General features: G+C 46.5%; 1 protein-coding gene across 4 annotated transcripts in view; it reads left to right on the forward strand.

Moving 5' to 3' along the window:
* Positions 1 to 4,977: 4,977 nt before the first annotated feature.
* The window catches only part of LOC136582278 (protein phosphatase 1 regulatory subunit 12A-like), a 39,112-nt gene continuing 18,693 nt past the window's right edge, over positions 4,978 to 25,396 (forward strand). For 2 of the 4 annotated variants that reach the window (XR_010787165.1, XM_066583179.1), the window contains exons 1-12: positions 4,978 to 5,256; positions 8,323 to 8,453; positions 9,300 to 9,418; positions 17,185 to 17,344; positions 20,154 to 20,298; positions 20,655 to 20,729; positions 20,885 to 20,970; positions 21,693 to 21,841; positions 23,911 to 23,987; positions 24,096 to 24,263; positions 24,452 to 24,528; positions 24,618 to 24,821. Coding sequence is in view for 3 of the 4 variants with exons in the window: in XM_066583179.1 (XP_066439276.1) it covers positions 4,999 to 5,256; positions 8,323 to 8,453; positions 9,300 to 9,418; positions 17,185 to 17,344; positions 20,154 to 20,298; positions 20,655 to 20,729; positions 20,885 to 20,970; positions 21,693 to 21,841; positions 23,911 to 23,987; positions 24,096 to 24,263; positions 24,452 to 24,528; positions 24,618 to 24,821 (1,649 nt within the window). In the remaining variant the exon portion in view is untranslated. The remainder of the gene's footprint in view (positions 5,257 to 8,322; positions 8,454 to 9,299; positions 9,419 to 17,184; positions 17,345 to 20,153; positions 20,299 to 20,654; positions 20,730 to 20,884; positions 20,971 to 21,692; positions 21,842 to 23,910; positions 23,988 to 24,095; positions 24,264 to 24,451; positions 24,529 to 24,617; positions 24,822 to 25,396) is intronic. The other 2 variants (XM_066583180.1, XM_066583181.1) reach the window with 2 other exon arrangements.

Here is a 25,396-nt window from a genome sequence, read left to right on the forward strand (position 1 = left end):
AAATAATCATTCATTGTCTAAGTAAATGACTGAACGATCGGTATTTAAACCGAACGATTAGCGGACGAGTCAACAATGATTTTTACGCCTGCATGAATTTATCGTTCATTGTTCGATCGCGTTTACACTGAATGATTATAGTTAATTTTCGCTCGTTTAAACAATTTTTTGAACAATAATCATTTTGTGTAAGAAGGCCCTAAGCAGCATCTACCCCCTTCCCTCCCTTCCTCTTCTTCACTCTCCAGGCTCTTCTCGCCATTACCTACATTAGTGATCCTATTTTCTTACACCTTGTTTAGTCTCTTCCTGGATGTCACTACTCCCCTAACTAAAGTATTTCACCTTTCTCCTTCTTCTGCATGACTTTCCCTTCTCTTTTATGACTCCATTGCCGAAAGAAAAAAAAAACTCTTGACTCATTTGACTCCGGTAACTACTGACCTGCCTCTAATCTGCCCTTCTTCTCTAAGCTACTGGAATGTTTGGTCTATTCTCGCCTAATCAGCTCTATCCTCTCTTCTCAACAACCTACATTCTGGTCTCCGCACTTATTAAGGTCGCCAATAATCTCTTGAAGGCTAAACGTAACTCTGACAACTCTGTATGGATTCCCCTGATTCTCCTTGCAGTATTTGACACTGTAGATCAGTCACCTCCTCTGTTTGCCATTGCTCTGTTTTGGTTTTCTTCCGACTTCTCTGACCACTCATTCGGTGTATCATTTGCCGGCTCTGCTTCTTCTCGTCTCCCTCTTGCTGTTGAGGTTCTTTAGTGTTTGGTCCTACGTCCTCTCTTCTTTTAGCCCTATACAAAAATTATTGGACCAACTATTAGCAGATTTGGTTTTAGTAGCATCTCTACACTGATGACACCCAATTATATACCTCTTTCCATGACGTCACAACTTCACTACTACAAAACACCAGTGATTGTCTCGAAGCTGTCTCTAACAGAGGGGCAATCACCCCGAAACAGCTGTCTGTGCATGCTAATCATTTTCTTCTGGAGAAGATTTTGGCTTTCAATTCCAAGCCATTGTTGCAAAGTTTGTTAAAAAGTCTGCCATTGACTTGCAGGAATGCTGCTTTTCAATAGGTGGTGCTGTAGAGGTTTTGCTCCATCTTTCATTTGCATATTTCCCAGAAGAGCCTGCATGGCTTTATAAGTCTCCCCACACATTCTAGGTGCTCTCTCTAAGTGTTGCAAGGCTTGTTAAAAGGCCTGACATTGACTTGAAGGAATGCTTCCTTCCAATAGGTGGTGCTGTAGAGGTATTGTTCCATCTTTCCATTTGCATATTTCCCAGAGGAGCATGGATGGCCTTATAAGTCTCTTTACACCCTTTAGGTGCTCTCTATAGATGAGCGAGTATACTCGCTAAAGGCAATTGCTTGAGCGAGCATTGCCTTTAGCGAGCATCTTCCCCGCTCGAGACAGAGGGTTCGGGTGCCTGCAGCGGGCAGGGAGCTGCCGGGGAGAGCGGGGTGGAACGGAGGGGAGATCTCTCTCTCCCTCTCTTCCCCCCGCTCCCTCCTGCTGACAGCCGCTACTCACCGCTCCCCCGCGCCGGCACCCGAACCTTCAGTCTCGAGCGGGGGAGATACTCGCTAAAGGCAATGCTCGCCGAGCAATTGCCTTTAGCGAGTATACTCGCTCATCTCTAGTGCTCTCCCTAAGGAAAGCAATACTCTTCCTGACTCACTTCTCTCTATCTGAAACGGAAGCTTTGAAAAACTGAACTTCTCGTGTCTCCTCTATTTACTAATTGACCTAAATCTGATGTTTCCATTTCAGTGTGTGGTGTCACCATAACTACTAGGCATCGCGCCCGCTGTCTTGAGGTTTTATTAGACTTAGATCTTTCCTTCACTTTTCACATTGAACACGTCACACTCGTGCCACCTGCACCTCAAAAACATCTCCAGCATTCGAACTTTTCTTACGTTCTCTTTACATGGGACGACTGACACCCGACTATTACTCCTGCACTTACACAGTGGTGATAGTCATTTAAGTGAATGGAGGCACAGCAGGCCAGCATCGTTTCAGCTCACACTTGTTACATCAGGCCAAGAATTGGTCTGTGTAAAAGAGCTCTTAGGCCCCCTTCCAACGAGCGTTTGCTTATGTGCATGCGGCTGAGCTCAGCATATTTGCAGGCTGAACCATGTTTCTTTGCGTGCACATCGGCATAGTTTACTGTACTTTTTCCACCCTCAAGGCATTTTAATTTGCTCGTGGCAAACAAAGACACACTTATTAAAATGGCTAATTAGTCTGAGCTCCAGATTTGTTCTTTTTCCTGCCCAATTACACAGTGTGTCACGCATCTACTAGCGCATTGCGCACACATTTGCCCGTCCCCATTGACTTCTAGGGGGACTTTTGGTGCTCAAATGTGCAAGAAAATGGAGCATGCTGAGCTTTTTTGGTGCAACCGAAATGCGTAGGAAAAAAACGCGCACATGTGAACGGAGCCATTGAAATCAATGGGTTCTATTTGCTACGTTTTGTGCATGCAAATTTTGTGTGCGGCCGGCCTTAATCCATAGAACTACAAGAAAGCAGGCCTAATCTGCCACTAAAGATTGACTCTTCCAATCTAGTGAGGACGCCAAGTTCCATAGGTTTCCGGCTAGTACATCACGACATGTTGTGTATAATGGTTGGAAAGCTGGAACAGTGATGATAAACACGGAACTCCCCTTGGCCATACACATTGCTCCGTCAACCGCTTTCTTCCATGACCTCCCCATGAACACGGGGCTCCCACTTGATTTATTTTAATAAGGGTAGTGAAATAATCAGATGACAAATTCCTTTTGTGTAGATTACGTCCCTGGAGTTGGATATGTTATAATTCGACCGGTCTGACCTTGGTTCCCCGTACCGCGAGACGATCAGGATGCATACTGAATGAAAAGGGTCATAGGCTTTTATGGCATACGAGATGCAGAACTCCCACCAACCTGCAGTAGAGGTCCTGGTGGAGAAGTGGCGGTACGTATGGGGTCACTATCAGTTAATAGTAGTTACTGCTGCCCGAACTTTATTCAAACAGGGACAATCGGGACCCCCGTCTACAGGATCAGTGGGGTCGCAGTGGTCATACCCCACCAATCATAAAGTTATCCCCTATCCTATGCAGAGGAGATAACTTTAGATCTTGGTGCAGCCTCTTTAATAGTGTGAGAAGTACTGTACATATATGCCATTTTTCCCCTAGGGCCCGGACCCATCCGGAATGGAAATCAGTGGGAACCACCACGAGTTGTCCCCTATTTGCTATGCCATAAAAGTTTATGGTATACTTGCCAACTCTCCCCGATGGCTCCCCGTTCCTGAGCTTTCCTGTTTCAGCATCGGGATCTTTTCTGGATTGGTGTGCAGAACCAGAAAGGGGCGAGTCCCCGAATATCGGGCCTGCCACTTGGTCTAGGCAATCGACACCATCTTTTTAGTGCGGTCTGGTCTCGGTCCTCTATTACACTATCCTACCAGAAGTGATTGGACCCCTGAGCAAGAATCAAAAGTCAGTATTTGTTTCCATAGGTTTATACTTAGGCCAGCTGCACACGGACGCACGTGTAATTGCACGCCCCCTAGTGGGACATTGTTGCGCTATGAACAAGGTTTTTTTGAGCAGATCGGCGTATTTTACTGGACTTGTTTTCTGTCTGCAGGCAACAAAGGCGCACCCATAGAAATGGCTAATTTGTCTAATGAGTTCCAGATGTGTTGTTTCTCCAGCGGAATTCCGCAGCGTTTCATGCATCTCTTTGCGTATGCCCCCCCCCCCCCAGCATTGACTTCTATGGGGACCATTGGTGCACAAATACGACTAGAAAAAACGCTGAAATGCACGCACAAAATATGAAAATGTGTTCAAATCGATGTGTTCTATTCTCTGCGTTTTGTGTGCACAGATGTATCCATGGCCTTAGCGGCGGCTCCTTTGTCCCTATTGACATTTGCATACTTTCTACTAACATCTCATACACTTCAGCTGGTATTTCCCTCCATTCATCCTGCAAATCTCTGGTGAATTCTCTCAAAGAAGATGCGTTGGTGTAAGGAGGGTCGTCATTGGACAGTTGAGCAAGGGAAGAACGTTCTACGGAGTGATGCCTCAGATGGAGGATCCTGGGCACGCCTTTTGCCCGAGTGTGTTGTGCCAACAGTTACGTACGGCAGAGGTTCTGTTACGTGGCATGGTCTCTGTCCATTGGTTGTAGCGGCAAGAACCATGAACACCGAGGTGTACCCTGACATTCTAGGCACTAATGTGCTGCCGCCAATGTGGTAATACTCTGGGAATGGTCAGCCATACTTCCAACAAGACAACGCGCCTCGCCAAAAAAATCCAACACTGGTTCACGTTGGTCTGAGGCTATGGATGTTCCACGATTGGACTGAACCCTTCTGAACATCTTTAGGATGAAATGGAATGCTGGGAAATGCACCCATCTTCTCTGAGAGAACTCTCCAGACATTTGCAGGATGACTGAAGGGAAATACCAACTAAAGTGAAGGGGAGGTTAGCAGAAAGTGTAGCATGGAGAATATCCAAGGTCATTAGGGCCAGAGGAGCCCAACTGAGTGTTATCACAGGGAAGTAAATACTCCTAGTGATTTGGGGGTCCACATACATAGGATTGTGTGAGTAGGGGGTCTTGGAAAATCTCACTGTACTGCTGTTTGGCCAAGAAGGGGGTGACATGTACCATCTGTGGGGAAGTGCCGTCAATTGGGGACATATGGAAGCCCAGAGAAACGCCAGGATGCTTGTCTGGGATCTCCTCGGTCCTCCATGGAGACCCCCGTGTCCCCTGAAGCCCCCTCAGCTCTGCTCACACCGCCGCCACCTCCATCCTTCCTCCCGGCTCCCCCTCACCCTCTCCTGACGTCTCCTCCCTCGTCCGCCCTCCTTCTCCTCCTCCCTCCCGGCCTCTCCCGGTCCCCTCCTCCCGCCTGTCTCCGGGCAGGACACGGAAGATGGCGGCGGAAGATGGGTCCCGGTCAGAATCGGCTAAAGAGAAGCGGATGCAACAGGTGAAAACCTGGGACGAATTCGAGAGGAAGCAATGTCTGCCGCCCCGCTCCTCCCGCAGTCAGACCCGGGTGAGCTTTGCCCAAGGAGCCGTGTTTATGGCCGCTTGTTCGGCTGGAGATCGAGAGGAGGTGCGGCAACTGCTGGCGGACGGAGCCCCCATCAACGGCACCAACGTGGACGGGCTGACGGCGCTGCACCAGGTACTGTAGGGGAGCTGTCAGTGCATGCTGGGAATTGTAGTCCCCCGACAGCTGGAGCGGCCACTGCCTGTTATATAGTCACCTATGGGATCTGTTGGCTTGTCAGTGACTACAACACTCATCATCTCAGATACGTAGCACTTTAAGGGGAGCTTCACTTTTTTCCCCCCATGACATGTCTATAGATCAACTTTTACAAACTTTTAAAAAACTTTTGCAAACTTAAAAAAAAAAAAAAACCAAAAAACGTTGCAAACTTTTTAAAAACTTTAGCCAACTATTTAAAAACTTTAGCAAACTATTTAAAAACTTTAGCAAACTATTTAAAAACTTTAGCAAACTATTTAAAAACTTTTGCAAACTTTGAAAGATCCGTAATTTATAATCTAATTGGGGGAAAAAACAATTGAAATAATAAGAGGTTTTGGGTTATAGAATCCGATGAGCGAGGGCTCTATTCTAAATCTTATTTTAAAAAAAAGTGGAAAACCCCCTTAATAACAAGTGGCTGGAACATTTCACAGCGTCATTTATTTTTTTAACTGATTGTAACCGGATTTGTGACCGTTTTACAATATGAGCAAATGTTCTGTTGAGTGTTGTCATGTCTGTCATTCTCGGAGGGGTGAGGGGAACCTTTATTTTTTTGGGTGGGAGGGAGTGTTCTTGTCTATGGCTAGTAGTTTTTTTTATTTTTTTTTCAATGACCCCCCCCCCCCCCCCCCCCAGTTTTCTAGAAGTCTTTAAGATGCCGTCTCTTGAGCCCTGCAGCGGTTTCGCAGGCCCCCAGATGTCCGAGCCTATATCCATATTGAGTAGTGTTCGCTGCGTCTTCCCCTCCGCATCACAGCCAACACCCTCAGTTGAATTCCTCCGTCAATTATTGCTCTTGTACTGCGGTTGTCACCGTTTAGTAGGAAAGTGTGAAGAACAGACAACCCCCCCACCACACACACACAGACCCAAGTGGTGGCACCACAACTCCCAGCATAACCCCAGCTGCAGTTGTAGTCCAACAACGCGGCACTGAACCCTCCGTCCTGTTTGCATTCCTCGTAATTTGCCTCCTTCTCATCCGCCTCTTCCCGCTTTGAGAGAGACTTTTTTGCCCCCAAGTCCGAAAACTTTTAAAAGTCACCCACTTCCTAACAAAATCTGTTCCTGGGAAACCTGGGTGACCACCGGCAGAGCCACCCAAAGGGGGGGTTGTTTAGCTTTCTCAGACTTCCAAGGCCAGATTTGCATACGTGTTTTTTGCGGAACTCTTTAGAAGTTTTGCGCGCACTTTGGCGTATTTTGCTGTATTTTTTTGCACATAACGTGCATTTGTACGGGGCAAAAGAAAAAAAAAAACTCATCAAAGCTTGGCATGTGTACTTAATGCGTTTCGATAATCCCCATACACCATCTTGGCGTCGCGTAATACGTGCCAAGATGGTGTATGGTGTTTTTTTTTTTCTGGCACTTGCATTTCATATGCCAAATCTATGGGAGATTGCTACTGCGTATTTGCGTGCGCATGTATTGCGCAGTGACCATGTGCTCGGCCGTAGTCTACGCAGTATTTCAGGCATTTCCTAGCATATTTTGCGCAGTGACCATGTGCTCGGCCGTAGCCTACGCAGTATTTCAGGCATTTCCTAGCATATTTTGCGCATCCACATTGACTTCTATGGGACTTTTGCTGCTGGCAAATAGAGCATGCTGCGGTTTTTGTGCGCCCGAAACTCGCAAGAAAGATATGCACCTGTTTACGAACCATTATTGGAGACGTTTGTGTGAAGCAAGTCACAGCACAACCTGGTGGGAATGTTGGGTGATGACCCCGATGATATCTGTACGGCAGCCATATTGGTTATCACCCAGCTTTCCTGATAGAACGAAGACTGTTATTCACTTGATTTGCTGTTTTTCTGCATTCCAAACTTTTTCTGTCCTCCTTCTATAGTTTCTGCGTTTTAAGGGAGCGCTGTCTCTGAGGTTTACTCTATTACATTTGCTATGCTGTTATTCCCTGTTGTCAGCCATTTCACACTGATGAGATGCTGACTGTTGTGTTCTTCTATGTAACGTAATGTCCAGAGCGGTCCCCGACCCCATAACCACTACGTCCTCTCTGAGATATTGAGTGTATTTCCAGTCTGTGTTACTGACTGCACACGGATCCATTAAAGGGGTTGCGCCAATTTAAGGCATTCAAACGAGCAAAAGAGAACAATAACCGCTAAGTGATAGCGCAATCAACGATCCAACCTACGATAAATCCTTCGCTTCTCGTTCATTTTACGCAGGCATAAAAATCATCGTCCTGCTGATTCACCAATACAGCGAATGCGAACGGCTTAACGATTTCTCGTATGAACAAGCATCTGCTATATAAGCAGGCCGCCCGAGCGAACGATGACGTCAGTCGCACAATATATCTGGTGTAAACGGACGCTTATAAAGTTAGACTCTACCTACAGGATAGGGCATAACTATGATCAGTGGGGGTCAGACCGATCCGAGAGCGGGGCGCCGGTCCGTCCCCAAGGGAATGGAGCAGAGATCGTGTGGGCGCTCCGCCGCTGTATTCACGTACGTGACAGTGCTGGAGATCACTTTGTTCAAGCGCTCTGCGATCTTCTGCACTGTCTTTGAAGTGAATGGAGCAGCGGCGCACTTCTGCTCCACTTATTTAGAAACTAAGCTCACCCCCAATCTCGGGATCGGTTGGACCCCAACTATAAAGTAAAGTTTTACTCTGTGGGTAGGGGATAACCATATAAGTGAACCCCCGCGTCTGTGTGCTACTGATCTATGAGGACAGTGGACGTTGCGTGTCCTATCCTCATGCGTGATATCGGACATGCAGCAATTTTCTTTCATTCACACGGACTACCTGTATGGTTACCCCCCCCCCCCCCCCTCCCCCATATGACCAGTATCTTCAGCTATAATGGGACCACGTGTTGTCTGTGAAATACCCGGACAGGAAATATGGCCGCCTGAACCCTTCGGGCTCCTGTAATTTGATATCCGTGTTTGCCGTAATACTCATCGCTTTCTCTTTTCTCTCCCTCCTAGGCCTGTATCGATGAAAATATCGACATGGTTGAGTTTCTGGTGGAGAATGGCGCTTCCGTAAACCAGCAGGACAACGAGGGGTGGACCCCGCTCCACGCAGCGGCGTCATGTGGCTTTGTGGCCATAGCACAGTAAGTTGGCGGCACGCCGTCCCACCTGACAGTACCGTAATAGACTGTTGCTTGGGCGCAGCGCTTCAATCACCACTTCCGACCGTTCAATTTAGCAATCGGTGACACGCCGATCGCTGATGATCAAAACTTTTGACTTGCTCTTTAAAAATGTGTTCAGCTGTTGTCACCCAACTTTCCCAGGAACAGTTAGAGCTATCGAGGGTGCCATACACGCTCTGCTAATGTTATCATTCAGCTTTCCTGGACTTCTGCATGGCAAGTCACAATCTGATTCAGTATCTGTCCCTGTATTATAGCATAGCTAGGCAGGTTTTTCATGCAGGCTTCTGGGAAAGTTTGGTGCCTATGGGAGTTCTAATTAGTTCTAATTAATGGATGAATCTATTAGCAGAGATCAGAATGTCAGTAATGACGTGATTAGAGGTATGTGGTTGGAACAGGTTATACCAGGGTGCACCGCTAACACTTCCACACGCCTGTCGCAGTAACTCACCTATATACACCTGTGCACAGATCCCGCTGGGCGACGATTACTGGAATAGCAAACCTCCAGCTGTGAGGTTCTCCGTCACTGAGGTCCAATTACTGACCATCGAAAAACCATAGAAAAATCGCAACATGTCCTCCCTTGGGGACTCGGTCCGAGAGAAAAATTGCCAATGTGTATATAAACATATAGAAAATAACGGGTCATTATCTCGTGCGAGTTCCGTTTTATATCGCACTTGAACGGAACTAGCGGCAAAAAAAAAGCTACCAGAAACTGCGTTTTTCGGGAAAAAGTTTTTTGTGTGTAACCAACTGTGACGCGCCTGATTTTTTATTTTTTTTTGTTTTCGTCAGGTACCTGCTTTCTAAGGGTGCCAATGTCGCCATTATAAATAGTGAAGGGGAGCTGCCGCTAGATGTGTCTCATGAAAGCGCCATGGAGAAACTGCTGAAGAGTGAGGTCAAGAAACTAGGTAAGACATGAAAATAGACAAGGCCGTCGGACGTTATTTATTGTGCCAAGGCTGTCCTAAAGGAAAACCGTCCCTGTTACACATAGCAACCAATCACAGTGCGGCTTTCATTTCTTAAACAGCTCTTGAAAATTGAAAGTTGCTCCGTGATGGGCTTGTCAGTCCCATTGCTGGTCAATGGCTCATTTGAAGTCTACAATGTTGGTTAGAGGTTTTGGGGTGGGCGCTGCGTCTTGTTTTCTTGTATTGGGGTACACAGCTGAAAATCATGGGTATAGCTACTGGGGTGGCCTTGATGCTTCCATTGGTACTGATAGGCGCCTCAGCTCGTCACTCTGCTAGGGGTCTCTCCTCTGCTTCCTCATGCCCACTGGACATTGGTCTTCTCTGCAGGCATTGATTTCACACCAACTACCCTGCTCTCAACACGGTGTTTACCGTGGTCCAGGCTCGATGGGAGGATGGTCCTAGGCAGCATGGTCCACTTTCCTTCATGGCACGGCAACTGCTGCACGAGCGATGAGTTGTCCGCGGCAGACTACAGGAGGGCTTTCCAGCGGTTATCGCAAGGAGGGGCTGGCAGCTGCGGACAGCCGTGATGCTTCCTGGTCTTCAGGCTTTAATCTAGGCTGAAGACCAGGAAGTGGTCGGCCGGTAGGGGAACTTCCGGTAGCACGGGCTGAAACATCTATTCCTCTAATAAAGGCTTTATGTGGCCGGCAAGGGCTTCCCGTCCTTCCAGTACCCCTCTTGGCGCCAACATTCTGCATTGATTGGTTCCTGCCCTCCTCTGCGTACAGAACCCGCCCTCAGGTCCCTTTTTTATTCTAGTCTGCACTACCACATTTTTACTATTGCATGCTGGGACTGGTAGTGCCTCTAATGTGCTCCTCGCTAATCTTCCAGCAATTTATTAGTATTTCAGCTCTACTTCCAGAACACTTCGGCCTGTTTTTGCCTCTACTTGCGTTAGTAGAGCCACTATTGATTGGGCCAAGTAACTATCGGTGCTCCTTCAAAAGACTTAGCAGGCATTGTACAGCAGATAGGCCAGGCAGGAAGATTTACCTGTGAGGCCTCCTTAGATATGGCCAGACGATTGGCTCGCGCCCTAGGGCTTTGTTAACATCCCTCTGACCTCTATGGCTCTAATCCTGAGGAACAGATGCCACCACTAAGCGGTCATAAACACGTCCTCCTTTTGTTGCCTCGCTCCTCTTTGGCGCCAGACTAGAAAAGATTATTTCTGAGGTCACTGGGGGTAAAAGTTCTCCTCTATTGCAAAATAAATCCAGCTTTGCGAGATCACAGTAGAAGAAAAGGCCTCTGTTTCATCTCTTTCACCACTTCAGCCCCTGGATACTAGATAACTAAAAATTCTCGCAGGGCCGAAATCCGAAGGCCCTTCTTTAACCCACATCCTTTCTGGCGTCCCCAGCCTCCAAGTCCATCTCTACCAAATCCTCTGTTTGAAGGGAAGTCCCCACCCAAACCTTCCATTCACAAAAGCTTTACAGAATTTCTGGCATCAGTGATGCTTCTCCTCCACTCCAAGGAAAAAGTGGCCATCCCCTATCTTGATGACATTTTGGTGAAAAGTCTTATTGGTCGGACAATCTGAAGAGTCTCCACATCACTCTGGACACTGTCCTGGTTCGGGTGGATCATCAAGCACTCCTAGTCCTGCCTCTCGCCTTCACAACGTCTGGACTGTCTTGGTCTCTCATTCGATTCGACACATCCCCGGGTCCTGCTCCCGCCACAGAAATTACATTTCCTTCAGTTACAGGTTTGTTCTCTGCCAACTTTGACTTCTGTGACTATTCGTCATTACATGGGAGTACTTGGACTGAGGGTCTCATCCTTCAAGGCCACTCCATATGGCCAGTTTCATACCCGGCCTCTCCAGTGGACCTTTCTCTCTCAGTGGGAAAAATCCGTGGACTTCCTCAATAAAGTGATTTGCCTACTTCCACAACTTCAATGCTCCCTTCTCTGGTGGCTGGACTCGCCACAGATCCATCTGGGGCGCTCCTTTTTGACTCTGCACTGTCACCATGGACACCAGCCTATTCGGCTGGAAGGGTACACTGCAGAAACTCTCTGCCGAGGGCACTTGGACAGTACAGGAGTCTGCCCTTCCGATAAGTGTTGGAACTTCAGGCCATTCTCCTGTCGCTTACAACACTTCACAACCCAAATAATGTGTCTTTCCGTTCCAGTCCAAACAGACAATGCGATGGCCGTCACGTGCATAAATCATTAGGATGGAACCCACCACTTCAGCGGTCATGGCAGAAGCAGTGAAGATCCTGACTTAGGCCAAGGATCACCTTCCAGCGTTCTCAACTGTTCACATACCAGGTGTGAACAATTGGACAGTCAGCCCGGGAGAATGGGAGTTACACCTTGACATTTTCCAAGTACTTTGTCAAAAAGGGAGTCAACCGGACGTTGATCTGACAGCATCCACAATCAACCACAGAATTTCAACCTTTGTTTCCAGATCTCAGGACCCCAAGGCTCAAGCAGTGGATGGCTTTGTAATTCCCCAGATTGATTTCCAGTTCCCATATGTCTTCCTTCCCTTTCCACTCCTACCACTACTTCTCAAGAAGATCAAGATGGAAGGCCTTCTGGTGACTCATCATTCCAGACTGGCCTCAACGCGCGTGGTAAGCAGATTTTGTCAGCTCTCTGTGGCGCCTCCATCCTCGAGAAGATCCTCTTACAGGAACCCCTCTTCCATCTGAGTTTGTCCATGCTTTGCTTATCCTTGTGGCGGTTGAAGTGGTGGTCCTGAGAGCCTTTGGATTTGTGGAACCCATCATTCAGACTATGATGAAGGCTAGAAAGTCCTCCTCTTTCTGAGTTTATCATATTGGGTGGAAGATTTTCTGTCTCTGGTGCGAAAAACACAGCTTCTATTCTATGTGCCTTTCCTATCTCATCTTCTGTCTTTCCTCCAGTAGGAGCTGGGTTGGGTCTTAGTTCTCTGAAGGACCAGGTATCGGTGGTGGTTATTCTTGTTTAATGCTCCCTGGATTCAAAGTCGTCCGTGTAAACCTTTCTACAGAGAATCGATCACGCTGTCCCTCCATACCACTCTCCTGTCCCACCCTGGCTCTCAATCTAGTACTGGATGTGCTGCAGTCTCACCACTTTGAGCTATTGCGCAACATCACGGCTTGTCTTTGTTCCTGGAAGGTAGCCTTTTTAGTGATCATTTACATCTACAGGGTCTCTGAGCTCGCAGCCTTGTAGGCCAAAAACCTCAGTTCGTACTCTTTCATCAGGATAAGGTGGTCTTGCGTCCCGTGCCCTCCTTCTCACCTAAGGTGGCGCCAGCCTTACAGATCAATGCCCCTCTGCCACTCTGCATCCAAGGGAATCCGCTCACCACAAATTGGATCTGGTTTGAGCCTTGTGGATATACTTCTTCTAGACGTTGGCTTTCATGTGGCCTTGTGGCTTACAAAACCATTACATCACGGACCAGGTCAGGAATGGCAGAGGCTTGTGATGCTAAGGGCAGGGAGCCTCCCTTCCATCTTACTGCACACTCAGGCAGTGGGTGCCTCTTGGGCGGTACCCAACGGTGCCTCTGCTCTTCAAGAAGTGTGTATGGCCTACCATGTGGACCTCCTTTACACACCTTCTCAAAGTTCTACCAAGTACACACTTTTGGATCCACTGACATCACTCTCGGCCGAAGAGGTTTGCAGACGGCTATAAACTGACCACATGTGTCCTTATCTACTTTTCTCGTCTGTTATTATTGGGGGACACAGCTCTGACCTTGGGTATATCTTCTGCCACTAGGAGGCGACACTAAGCATAAAAAGTATTAACTCCTCCCACTAACTATACCCCTCCTGCAGCATCGTGCTAGCTCAGTTTGCAAGCAGTAGGAGCAGCCAGTAGGATACCACAATAATAGATAATAAATAACAATACTCACGAACTGATTGTCAGTTGCACTCCGGCCTGATGGCATGCTGGACCGTGTTGAGCCTGTTCTAACGGCTAGCTACCCTGTTCCCCTCCTGCAGTTACCTGCAGGCTGCTTACCACAGGGTCCGAGGTCAGTGGACGGGCCGGGTAGAACAACGTACGGTGTGTCATCTCGCTATGACACGAGACTTGCATTCGCTAGAAGAAGTCGCCCTACGAACGATATTGTCAGACTGCCTGTGGGTTTTTCTCTAGCCTTGCTAAGACCTGTGGTACCTTCCAGATGGAATAAGTACTGTCACAGGAGTTCCACGAACATGTCGCGCATCATCTCCACTCTGCAGCGGGTGAGATCACGCATGGACCCCTACCTACCAGCTAACTCCCCTGGGTGACCACCTGCAGCTCCCGGCAGGCAACTTTAGGGCGATCTACGATTTTAGTACTATGTGCGCTCCTGCCACAGCCGAGAGTGACGTGCAGCCAGAGAGCATCTCGCTTTACACACAGTCCGCACTCGGGGGTATCTAGTGGCTTTTTTGGGTACCAACTCTGAAATGCAGCTGGGGGGCTATAGGTACATCTATGGTCCGCCCCTCCAGTCAGCTCTTTGCCAGGCTGAACCACTGTAAGTCCGCTACCCCTCGGGCAGTCTCAGAACTACATGACATATTACGTTTTCAAGGAAACTGGACTGCTAGTTCTATCAGCCGTGTCCACGCGGACATGGGTAGCTCAGGTCGTCTGGACTACAGGCAGGATACCGTTTTGAGACTGAACCCCCCCCCCCCCGCTGTGTGCAGAACAGGCAAGGTTTTCCTATATATGGGATAGAGAGAGTGTAACCGTAGAGGTACTCTGTAATTCAGAGCAGTCTCTAATTGCGGATCAGGTGTAGGGCGCTGATCCTCAGCCAAACTAGTTCATCCGATTGCCTTGCGAGACTAATCGTGTAGGGAAGTTAATATGTGCAACTGAGTTAGGGCGGACGGATCCAGAAGTTCGTTTCGATCCTCCTGCATTGTTCTCTCTGCATATTGATTGCGGGAGACCGACTTGTACTGTTGAAAAATTCTTAGGGTTTCACTCTCTACTGCTGATGTTTCCTCAAAGAGTCCCGTACCTGCGTACCCTTGTGGCCCTGCTGTGCAGCTAACCCTTTGTGCCTAGTGCATTCGGGCGGTTGCAATAAATCCCAGTACAGGACCAGCCCTAGTTGACTATCCAGTCAGTCGCCATTCCAGAGGACAGACTTCTTCAGAAGCCCATGGGTGCATGTAGAAGGTGAATGCTGTGGGGATTGCCTCAGCATCACTGGGCGAAAGGATCTCTTCAGATCAAACAGCCGACGTCACGGACGGGGGTTGTCGGGATACACAGCATCAGGGTCATGCTGCTCTTCAGTTATGCGACCTGGGGCCTGAAATCGGTCCGGTAGATCTAGATTCCACCCACATTCTGGGGGTAGTCAACTGCATATATGACTTCTCCAAGAGATCGACCAGAGAACTTCCAGCCGCAAGCCTTCCAGCCTTGGGCAACACGAGGAAGAGGTTGTGAATCGCAACAAGTGGTTTCTTCATTGGTGTCCGGAATCGACCCGCTTCCTCCCTCACGACAGAACTGTGAAGGTGATACTGAAAAACTTGAAGGTAAAGGGAAGCTGATGTCTCCACAGCTGTGTTTTGGATGCCGATTTTTGTACCGAAGGTTGTCATCAGGAGACGGTCAGTATCGAGCTGTTGTATATTCTCCCGCGGGTATCGGGGCCCCCTTCAGTGAAGTACCCGATCAACACCATTCTCGGTAGTGCCTCATCCCGAGGAAAGCTCCGGTGACAAGTGGGCTTGGTCTGACTACGCAAGAGTATCTCTCTCGGGTAGCATTCTTCAGTTATGCTGGCTCGCTGCTAGTAATCCAGGCAACTCCAAGTGGTTGCCTGCTTTTCCAGGGTGGACTCCTTGCACCGGCTTGCGATGTGCAGGATAACAATGCCAGGGAAGTTATAATCTCAGGCCGTGTTATGGCTCATATTACTCGGACGGCGGGTGCCTCTTCGGAAGCTCCTTGTCAGGAGCCCCTTTTTTTTTTCCTCCCAGAGGATGGATGGGATCGTTTCTCGGGCCCCTTGATGCTCCGTCTCTGCTAGTCACAGTTAAAGAGCTGATTACGCTGCTTTACACATGCGACTTCTTATAATGTCCCGCCCTCTTGGGTACTGCTCTAAAACGTCCCAAGGTCTTTGCTATGTCCCCCAATGATAACAGACGCGAAAACTAGATTTTGTAAGAACGTACCGTAAAATCTCTTTCTCGTCTTGTTCATTGGGGAACACAGCACCCACCCAGTCTGGCATTAGGACCATCACGTATGCTCCTCTTGTTTGGAGGGTCCTCGGTGCTGTCGCACACGGTGTTGGAATGAGTTGCGGTTCGTGAGTACAGTTATTATCTATTGTTGTATTCTACTGGCTGCTCCTACTGCCTGCATACAAATTGAGCTAGCACGATGCTGCAGGAGGGGTATAGCTAGTGGGAGGAGTTAACACTTTTTAGGCTTAGTGTCGCCTCCTAGTGGCAAAAGCTATACCCAAGGTCAGAGCTGTGTCCCCCAATGAACAAGATGAGAAAGAGATTTTACGGTAAGTTCTTACAAAATCTAGTTTTTCCCCATTCCTAAGGGATTGTTCTGGAACGTTCCATTGTCTTTAGCTATGTCCCCCAATGAACGAGATGAGAGAGATTTTACAGCAGAAGTACAAAAATCTATTTTTTATTTTTTTTTTGCCGCAAAAATGACATAACTTTGGTGAGTTAGTGTCTTTTTGACGATACAAAATTCATATAATTTTTTTGCTGTACTACTTTTAAAAATAATCTTAAAAGAAAAATTCTGTTTTTTTATTTTCTGACCGCCATAACGTTTTTTTTTTAAAATCTTTCCATTGACGGAAATGTGTGAGGGCTTGTTTTTTAGTGTGGGATGACCTGTAGTTTCTATTAGTACCATTTTGGAATAGGTACAACTATCTAATCGCTTTTAATTAAATTTGGTCTTGAAGACGTGGTGACCAAAAAAGCACATTTCTTCTTCTTGTGCTTTTTTAACTTTTAACATCTTTTATTGTTTACAGTGATTTGAACTTTTTTTCAATGCTTCTTACCTTTTCCCATAGGGGACTTTAAACTTGTAATTGTTTGATCGTTTATACCATACACTGCAATATTTTAAGTATTACAGTATATGGTATTGCTGCAGACATTGTATTAACACAAGCCACAGGCAGAAATACATAGCAGCCATGGGGGCTTTCAGAAAGCCTTGGCTTTCATGACAACTGAAGGCACCTCACAATCTCATCACAGGGTGACTATTCAAGCCCAACCCCACCCCCCAAACACTGATTTGGGCATTTAAATACTGTTGTTACAATTGACAGCAGCATTTAAAAGGTTAGCAGTTGCTATCGCCATGACCGCTGACTGTGGCTATTGCGGCTGGGTGTCCACTGTCAAAGATTACTTACACCAGCCGTGTATGGAGAGGGCTCGGCTCTCGATCTGGGTGTGCAGGGTTTGTATGGAGCCAGAACATACATGTACATTCTGGGTGGCTAAGGGGTTAAAGTCTATGAACTTCTTATCCAGGTAGCATGGCATCCAAATAACGGTTTTGACATATATTTACAAGACTATGTGCGAAGCAAGGTTTAGTCCCCCTTAAGAAGAGGAGTATGCTTGATTTAACCCTTTTTTTTTAACTAGTCTTGAGTTGCTATGTCTTATATACGTGATTCGCGGCATTTCTTACAGGTGTTGATTTAGATGTAGCCCGAAAAGAAGAGGAAGAACTTATGTTAAGAGATGCCCGGCGCTGGTTGAACAACGGAAAATATGACGACATCCGGCATCCTACCACCGGAGCTACTGCTTTACACGTAGCGGCTGCCAAAGGCTATACAGAAGTCATAAGGTGAGCAGAAATGAACAGGACATGTATGTATAAGCTTGTGATGGTCCTTTTACAAAGGCTGATTATCAGGTCGGAATTTTTTTCCTATCGCTCGACAATTGGGCTGTGTAACTGCATCAACAATCAGCCGATGAATATGCAAATGCTTGTTCGTCGGCTGATGGGCCCGATTTTGCAAGCATTGAAATGCTTGCTGCCCTCCCTGCATATCTTCCTGTGTAAAGCGGGAGATGTGCAGCCAATCAATGACAAGCTGTATGGGAATGTATGGCCGTGTTAACGATTGGCTGTCCCTATAGGCGGCGGTTATACGAGTGCTAGCTCTCATGTAGAGGACATAAAATGCCTGTGAACATGGAGTGAGCGAGCACTGACCCACATGTTCATTGTCAGTCAATGGTTAACACTGGCAGATTTTTGGTGGCAGCAACACATCCCAAAAAAGTTGGACAAGGCCCAGGTCTACCATTGTGTAGCATCCACTCTTCTCTATGCAACAGTCTGTAAACATCTAGAAAGTGAGGAGACCAATTACTGAGTTTTTAGAGAGGAATGTTAACCCATTGTTGTCTGACGTTGGATTCTATCTACTCAACAGTCCTGGGGCGCCTTCGCCAGACTTTGTTTCATAATGCACCAAATGTTTTCTACTGGTGAAGGGTCCGGACTGCAGGCAGCCCTTCAGCCCCTGGACTCTTCTGTGGAGGCATGCTGTTATGATGGATGCTTTGTCTTGCTGAAATATGCAAGACATTCCCTGAAAGAGGCGTTGTCTGGATGGGAGCTTATGTTGTTCTAAGACCTCTATATACTGCTCAGCATTGATGGTGCCTTCAAGATGTGTAATCTGCCTGTGCCATAGCCACTAATGCAACCCCGTACCATCAGAGATGTGCGCTTTTGAACTGTCCAGGACATGGCATCCGTGGCTTCCAAAAAAGAATTTCAAATTTTGATCATTTGACCACAGAACAGTTTTACATTTTGCCTCAGTTCATCTTAAATGAGGTTTTGACCCAGAGAAGACGCCAGTGTTTCTGTATTGTTGAGATATTGCTTCTCCTTTGTATGATACAAATTTAACTTACATTTGTGGATTGTCCGGCGAACTGTGTTCAGACAATGATTTCTGGAAGTATTCCTGAGCCCATGCAGGGATTTGCATTACAGAATCATGCCTGTTTTTAATGCAGTGATGCCCGAGGGACTTGTAAATCTCAAGCATCCATTATTATCCATCGGCCTTGTTCCTTGTGCTCATGAATTTCTCCAAAGTCTCTGAATCTTTTGATTATCTTATATAATGTAGATGGTGGGATACTCAAAATCTTCATAATTTTCCATTGAGGAAGATTTTTTTTTTTTCTGAAATTGTTTCACAATTTTTAGATGCAGTTTTTCACAGATTGTTGAACCTCTGACCATCTTTACTTCTGAGAGACTCTGCCTCTCTAACATGCTCTTTTTATACCGTCATGTGACTTAGTAGAAAATTGACCCTCCAGCTGTTTTCCATTAGTGTCACTTACTTTTTCAGCTTTTTGTTACCCGTGTCTCAACTTTTTTGAGATGTGTTGCTGCCATCAATTTCTGAATGAGTTAATGTCTCCCATCTGATCTAGTGTGAATAAGATATGGCAATATGAGATTTCTAAATCATTGCATTTTTTTAAATTAATTTATTTTTTTACATTTTGCACAGTGTCCCAACTATTTTTGGAATTGGGGTTGTATAACCATAACTGGTAGCTCAGCCCTGATGCCCTCATTTGGCTTTGGTAAACATGACTATTATTTTAGTGGCACTGAAAGAGATAAGCTGCACTAGATTAAGTGGCAGCTACCCGAGGAAACAAAGCAAATGACAACTATGTCGGATCCCTCAGCTGAGGATCTATCATGCTCCGTAGACTTTAAAGGTGTTTTCCGGTTATAGGACAAAACTGTCCCTCCAGCTCTAACTATGTTAAAATTACAAACTCCTCTTCTGCCGCTGCAATCCAGTGCTGCAGCCCTGCCATGGTCCCTGTGTTGTTGCTAATGATGTCATCGGAAGGCACCTGACTCTTGCAACCAAAAACTACAGGGTTACTGTTATGACCCCCTGGCATTGTGGCATGTGAGCACTGATGCCAGGAGAATGCGCAAATGACGCTGCAGCCTCAGATTGGCTGCAGCAGTCACTTGACTTCCGATGACATCATCGGTGGCAAAAACAAACAGGACCATGGCAGGGCTGCGCGTTGGATCATGGCGGCAGAGGAGGGGTAAATACTTCTCTCTGTTATTTTAACACCGAGCTAGAGGGATAATTTTGTCCAGTAATCAGACAGCCCCTTTAAATTGCTGCTGGTTCCCATCAAAATCTGCATGATCCACCAACTAAAAATGTGGTCATCTAAAATGGATTGTCCAGTTTTAGACCATGGCTTCACACATGACATACCCTAATGATAAGCTGATTGCAGGGAGTCCCGCTGTAAGATTCCCTGCGGTTAGCTGCTATTGCCAAGATATCACTAGTTCTTTGCTACAGTTGACTAATAGATGAGATAGGATGCGGCCTCGACTCTATTATGTCTTTATTCTGTAATGGGTTGAATAAGGCAGGAATAGACAGAAGAATATATGTTTTTAGATATATATATCATCATATATGTAATTTCCCCATATCTTCCACTCATCAGTTTTTGCTCATTTTTCTTCTGTCTTGTTTCTCATCAGTTTTGCTCATTCTTCTGTCTTGTTTTTCACCCCCTTTCATATCTTCATTGTCTCCTGCCTTTCTCATTTTCCATATCTGTCTCAGGCTGCTCCTACAATTGGGGTTTGACGTGGATTCCCGGGACTTAGATGGTTGGACTCCTCTGCACGCGGCCGCTCACTGGGGCCAACAGGATGCATGCCGTCTCCTGTGTGAGGCTCTCTGTGACATGGAAGCTGTCAACAAAGTGGTGAGGGGGTCAGCGGTCTCCTCACACTATACACAGACTGCTTATGCCCCCGCAGCTCTGCCGTGCCTGGTCCTCTACACCTATGCAGTGTATCTCATGTGCATCCGGTGTCCTCCTGGCTGCTTATGTCATCTGTTGCCTCGCTCAGCATTTCTGTTGTTGTCCTGTTTTCGTATCATCCCAAAAAGTTTTCTAACTTCTCTCTGTGCTTGTTTTCGTCTTGCAAACTTTTTGTCTTGCCTTGTCTATTGCTTCTTGGTGCTAACAGCAATTTTCTTGCAGGGTGTTCTTTTCTGTCTTATTCTGTACATTTATACAAGCACACCTTTTTCAATGTTGTTTTCACATTTTTTTAGGGACAGACGTCCTTTGATGTTGCTGACGACAGTTTAGAGTCTGTCTTGGAAGAGTTGAAGACCAAACAGAGTGCGGTGAGAGCTCATTGAGTCTCTATTTGGGGGCTAAGAACTTGCGCAGACAAGAAGTGATCTAGGAATGAATTGGATTACTTTTTTCAATATTTATCTTCATAGCTTTTTTTTTTTTTTTTTCTTAATTTTATTTTATATTTTTTTATGTCTTGTAGTTACGGTTGGAGAAGATGAAGAATGCTCCGCAGATCATGTCTCAGGCGAACCCTCCGAATCAAAATGCGGCTGGCAGACCAAGGAGGTCTGTAATGTGTAGGCCGTGTTTGTGCGACGCATTGCTGCAGCAGGCAGCGTGGCATTTCAGTGGTGCTGTGGGGTTACGCTATGATTGTGGTGCATGAGTCTTCCCTCTTAAAGGGGTATTCCGGGACTTCAACGGGAGCTGCGCCTGCAATACCAACCTGGGCTGCAGCGCTATGATAATCAGTAGAAAAAGTTTTTTTTAAAAAGTTCCAGAATATCTTTTTAAAAACAAAAAGCCGCCATTAAATATGTCTTTGAGTCGTTCTCTCATTCCAACATTTATTCGGCTACTTTTGGTTGGGTTTGTTTCTCTGTGACAACCTATTTGGCTGTCATTGTAGTTTGCAGAAGTTGTCGCCCATTTTTCTTGCGTCACTTGGCTGAATAACTATGCACTTCTGGGAAAGTTGGGTCACAACTCCTGCAAAAGCTGTAATGATGCCACCATATCTGTCAAAACTGACATCACTTAATAGAGGAAGAGTTAAAAAGTTTTTAACCCTTAAACAAAAGAGCACGACTTGGACATATATTTGATGGCGGAATTGCTTTAGCGCGCTGTGTCATACGCTGACTAATGTCACAAGGGGAAGTGTGATACACAGTGTGAGCTTGAGATGTTCTCACTGTATGTGTGTGTGACACTTGCAGTGTGTTCCCGGGCACTTTGTGCACTGACCCCTTGCACGCTCCCTGCCCCCCAACCCATTTTTCATATAGGAGTTCTATTTCTCGTATGAGCAGCCAAGAAAAAGTTGCACTCCGCGTGCAGGACAAGGAGCGCAGGACACAGCCTATCAGTTCTACGGTACCCACCAGCCAACCAATTGCTTCCAGTTCTGAAGAGTCCGGGTCTGATGCTGAGTCAGGTGAGCACTTTGTATTCCTCTAATTAATTTCTGCACAGCAGAATGACTGCAGAGATTATTGTTAATGATCCAGCGAGAATCTGAACCATAATCGTTTGTGCAAAAAAAGGATCGTTACACTAAGGGCAAATAATAGGAAGCCATGTTCTTGCTAAGGACCCTTTTATATGGGCTGAATATTGGTCCTGAACGCTCCTCCAAATGCTTGTTCACCTGACCAGGGACCAATAATAAGCCAACAAACGAGTCATTGCTCCTTCGTTAACTGATCATTTAGTTTCAGCAAGCACAAAAATATCCACTAATTGGGAGATGTACAGCCGGCTTGAACAATTGTAGTAGCGAACGTTCATCCTAATAAGCTCATTATTGGTCCGCATAGAAGAAAATCAATTGAGCGCCAATCGACTTGCTTGTATCTGGAACTTTAGGGTCCTTTTTAGTCAGGCCAACCAATTACATGTGAGAGTGCTGATCAATGATCTAACAAATTGATCGACGCTTGATCAAAAGACTTTACACAGGATAAGGATTGCATGAACTCACGAGCATACAGAGAGTTGTTTGTCTGTGTAGCCAGGACTTTCCTTTTTTTTCGGCATTGGATCCTATGTTTACATGAGAGGTGCTGCTGACAAACAAGGATTTTTCTCCTCACATAACAGATCTGATCATCTGACTAACAAGCTAGTTGGTTAGCTGCTCACGGGCATATTTACACGGACGATGGTCAGGAACCTATGTTCTTGAAGTTGATCATTGGCCTGTGTAAAGTGGCCTCCAGTGCCCATAGGCATCTTAGGCATCTGTACGTAACGTACCACGGTCTCCTAACAACTTCTGTTTATTTCTATGATTAGTTTTGCAAGTAGTGTTTTGAGATTCTGCACGTTCCTTCGCATTCATTCTTATGACATTGATAAATGTAAGGTTATGCACATGGGAAGCGGAAACCAATATATACTAAATGGGGTACTGCTAGGGAAAAGTGATATGGAAAAAGACCTGGGGGTACTAGTGGATTATAGAGTAAAACTGGAGTAACCAATGCCAGTCAGCTGCTGCAAAAGCTAGTAAAGTTTTGGACTTGGAGTCAAATAGGAACTTTCAAATGTTGATCCAGTGATTATTCTGACTGCAACTATGGAGTCGGGAAGGAATCCCCCCCCCCCCCCCCCCAAATGGGGTAAAGTTGGTTTCTGCCTCGTTGGATTTCCCCCCTCTTTCTCTGGGTCAACGCAGGGGTGGAAACAGGCTGAACTGGATGGACATTTGTCATTTTTCAGCCTAGCATACTACTAGAGATGAGCGAGTATACTTGCTAAGGCACATTACTTGAGCGAGTAGTGCCTTAGCCGAGTATCTCCCCGCTCGTCTCTAAAGATTCGGGGGCCAGCGCTGGTGGCAGGTGAGTTGCGGGGGGGGGGGGGGGGGGGGGGGAGAGGGAGAGAGATCTCCCCTCCGTTCCTCCCCGCTCTCCCCCGCCGGCCCCCGAATGTTTAGAGACGAGCGGGGAGATACTCGGCTAAGGCACTACTCGCTTGAGTAATGGGCCTTAGCGAGTATACTCGCTCATCTCTACATACTACGTTACTATGTTATAGAACTTGACAGAAAGCTACAGCCATAGTGAACTGTCACTTTGGCGAAACTAGTGCCATCGAGTAAAGCACATTGTGTATTGCTTAGGCTCCATTCACATTGGCAGTTAATCTGTCCGTGCGAACAACCACTGACCAACAATGAGCATGTCGGCCAGCGCTCGTTCCCTCCGTGTCCATGTGCAGGTTGTCTGCTCTACAGGGCCCACTGATTTGTTAACACAATCCTTCATTTCCATGATCGGCTCCACATACCCCTGAGGCAGCCAGTGAATATTTTTTTATGCTCCTGTAACTAAGCGACATTCGTGTGTTTGGCGGCCGATCGTTCATCCTTTGTAAATGCCCCTCTTGTTGGGCAAACAAGTGTTCATAGCCCAATAATCGGCCCGTCTTAAAGGACCTTTTACTCTTCTGTATTGTATCGATTTTTGACATTTTTGTTTACTCCCTTCCATTTACTTACAGAAAAGGTGAAAGCTCAAGAAAGAATTAACAATCTGAACAATCGGTTACGTAACCATGCAACTCCTGCCACAAAGAAGGTGAGAAAGGGAGGGCGAGGGTTAATCTGTGATCTTCCATTGACCATAATCATTTTATTAAAGAATGAATGTAAACACAATAACTGTGATACACACTACTATCCATAGACCTCAGCTGTCCCGGAGCAGGAGAAAACTGAGCCGTCCTCAGGCTCATGGCGAGCCTCTTTGAGGAAGACTGGTAGTTCTGGCACACTGAGCTCTGGCACCACCCTTGAAGAAGGCAGGAAGGCAGCACTACCTAAATCTGCCTCCAGCTCCCAGCTAGCAGACAGAGTGTGTATTGTCACCGGCCCTCTGTTACCTTAACTTCGTAACTATTCCTTTCTAGCATCTTCACGGCTTCCTATTTCTTCTCAGTGGATTCCATACTTTTCTTCGAATTTCCTTTTTTTAATTCTTCCCTATCTGGTCTATAGTTTCTAACTGCAAAAGTCACCTAAAAGTTGTTTTTTTCCTTTTAGGAGAAGACTGGGCCTGAACCCCGTTTAGCTCGTGTGCCTCCAAGTCAAAAACTGTTTAGTAACCAGGAAAACGTGAGGTCAGTCTTGAGGAGTCAATGTAGGATGGTGGAATTTTATATATTTTGAGGCGTAAGTCAACTGTTGTGATGTCTTCGCATTTATCAAGGGAACCGTTTAGCCGTCTCTCGCTTAATCGTAATGCTGGAGACGAAGGACTAAACTCACTCCGCAGACAGAGGGAACCTCTAACTGAAACCTCCCTATCAAGAAGAGAGGCGTTAACAGCCAGGACCGAAACTACAGGAACTAGTGGAGATACTTTGTCTTCTAGAGTTGATGCCACTGTGCCAACACCAAATTCACTTACAAGGTATGTTAGTACTGTTCTAAGAGATAGAGAACAGTCATGGTTGATGTGCTGCCCAACCTCCTTACTCTTCTCTTAGTGGCAATTCAGACCGGAGTAATCTGAGAAAGACTGGTTGCTGGAGGCTGTATGCCTGGCAATGCCATTGAAAAGATGGCCGTTATTTGGTGGGCTAGCTACAGCAACCAGTCTGTCGTGGCTTTACACTGGATGACTGTCAGGCCTGAAGGCCGTCACAATGATAGTCACTCTTGTGCTTTCACACGGGGTGGTGATCACTGGAGGTGGAGCGCGCTAGAGATCTCTAAAAACCAAGCATCTTCATCAAGTGAGCAATTCTCGCTCACTTGCCTTGTTGGTTCCCATGTCTACATGTCTTTTGAGCCATTACTTGGGCGACTATTGGCCTGTGTAAGGCTATCCTCAGTTATTCTGTTCAAAACTGATGCCATTCCCTATGTTGGTACCTATTTGGGCAGTATAGATCGGAGGTATATGTTAAAAGGACAGTCTTTTAACCTTTGTTGGGTAAATGGGAACCCAAGGATATGTTTATTAAATGCACTGAGAGCTTTTCT

Source organism: Eleutherodactylus coqui, chromosome 11 (assembly GCF_035609145.1).
Source record: "Eleutherodactylus coqui strain aEleCoq1 chromosome 11, aEleCoq1.hap1, whole genome shotgun sequence".
Classification (NCBI taxonomy): domain Eukaryota; kingdom Metazoa; phylum Chordata; class Amphibia; order Anura; family Eleutherodactylidae; genus Eleutherodactylus; species Eleutherodactylus coqui.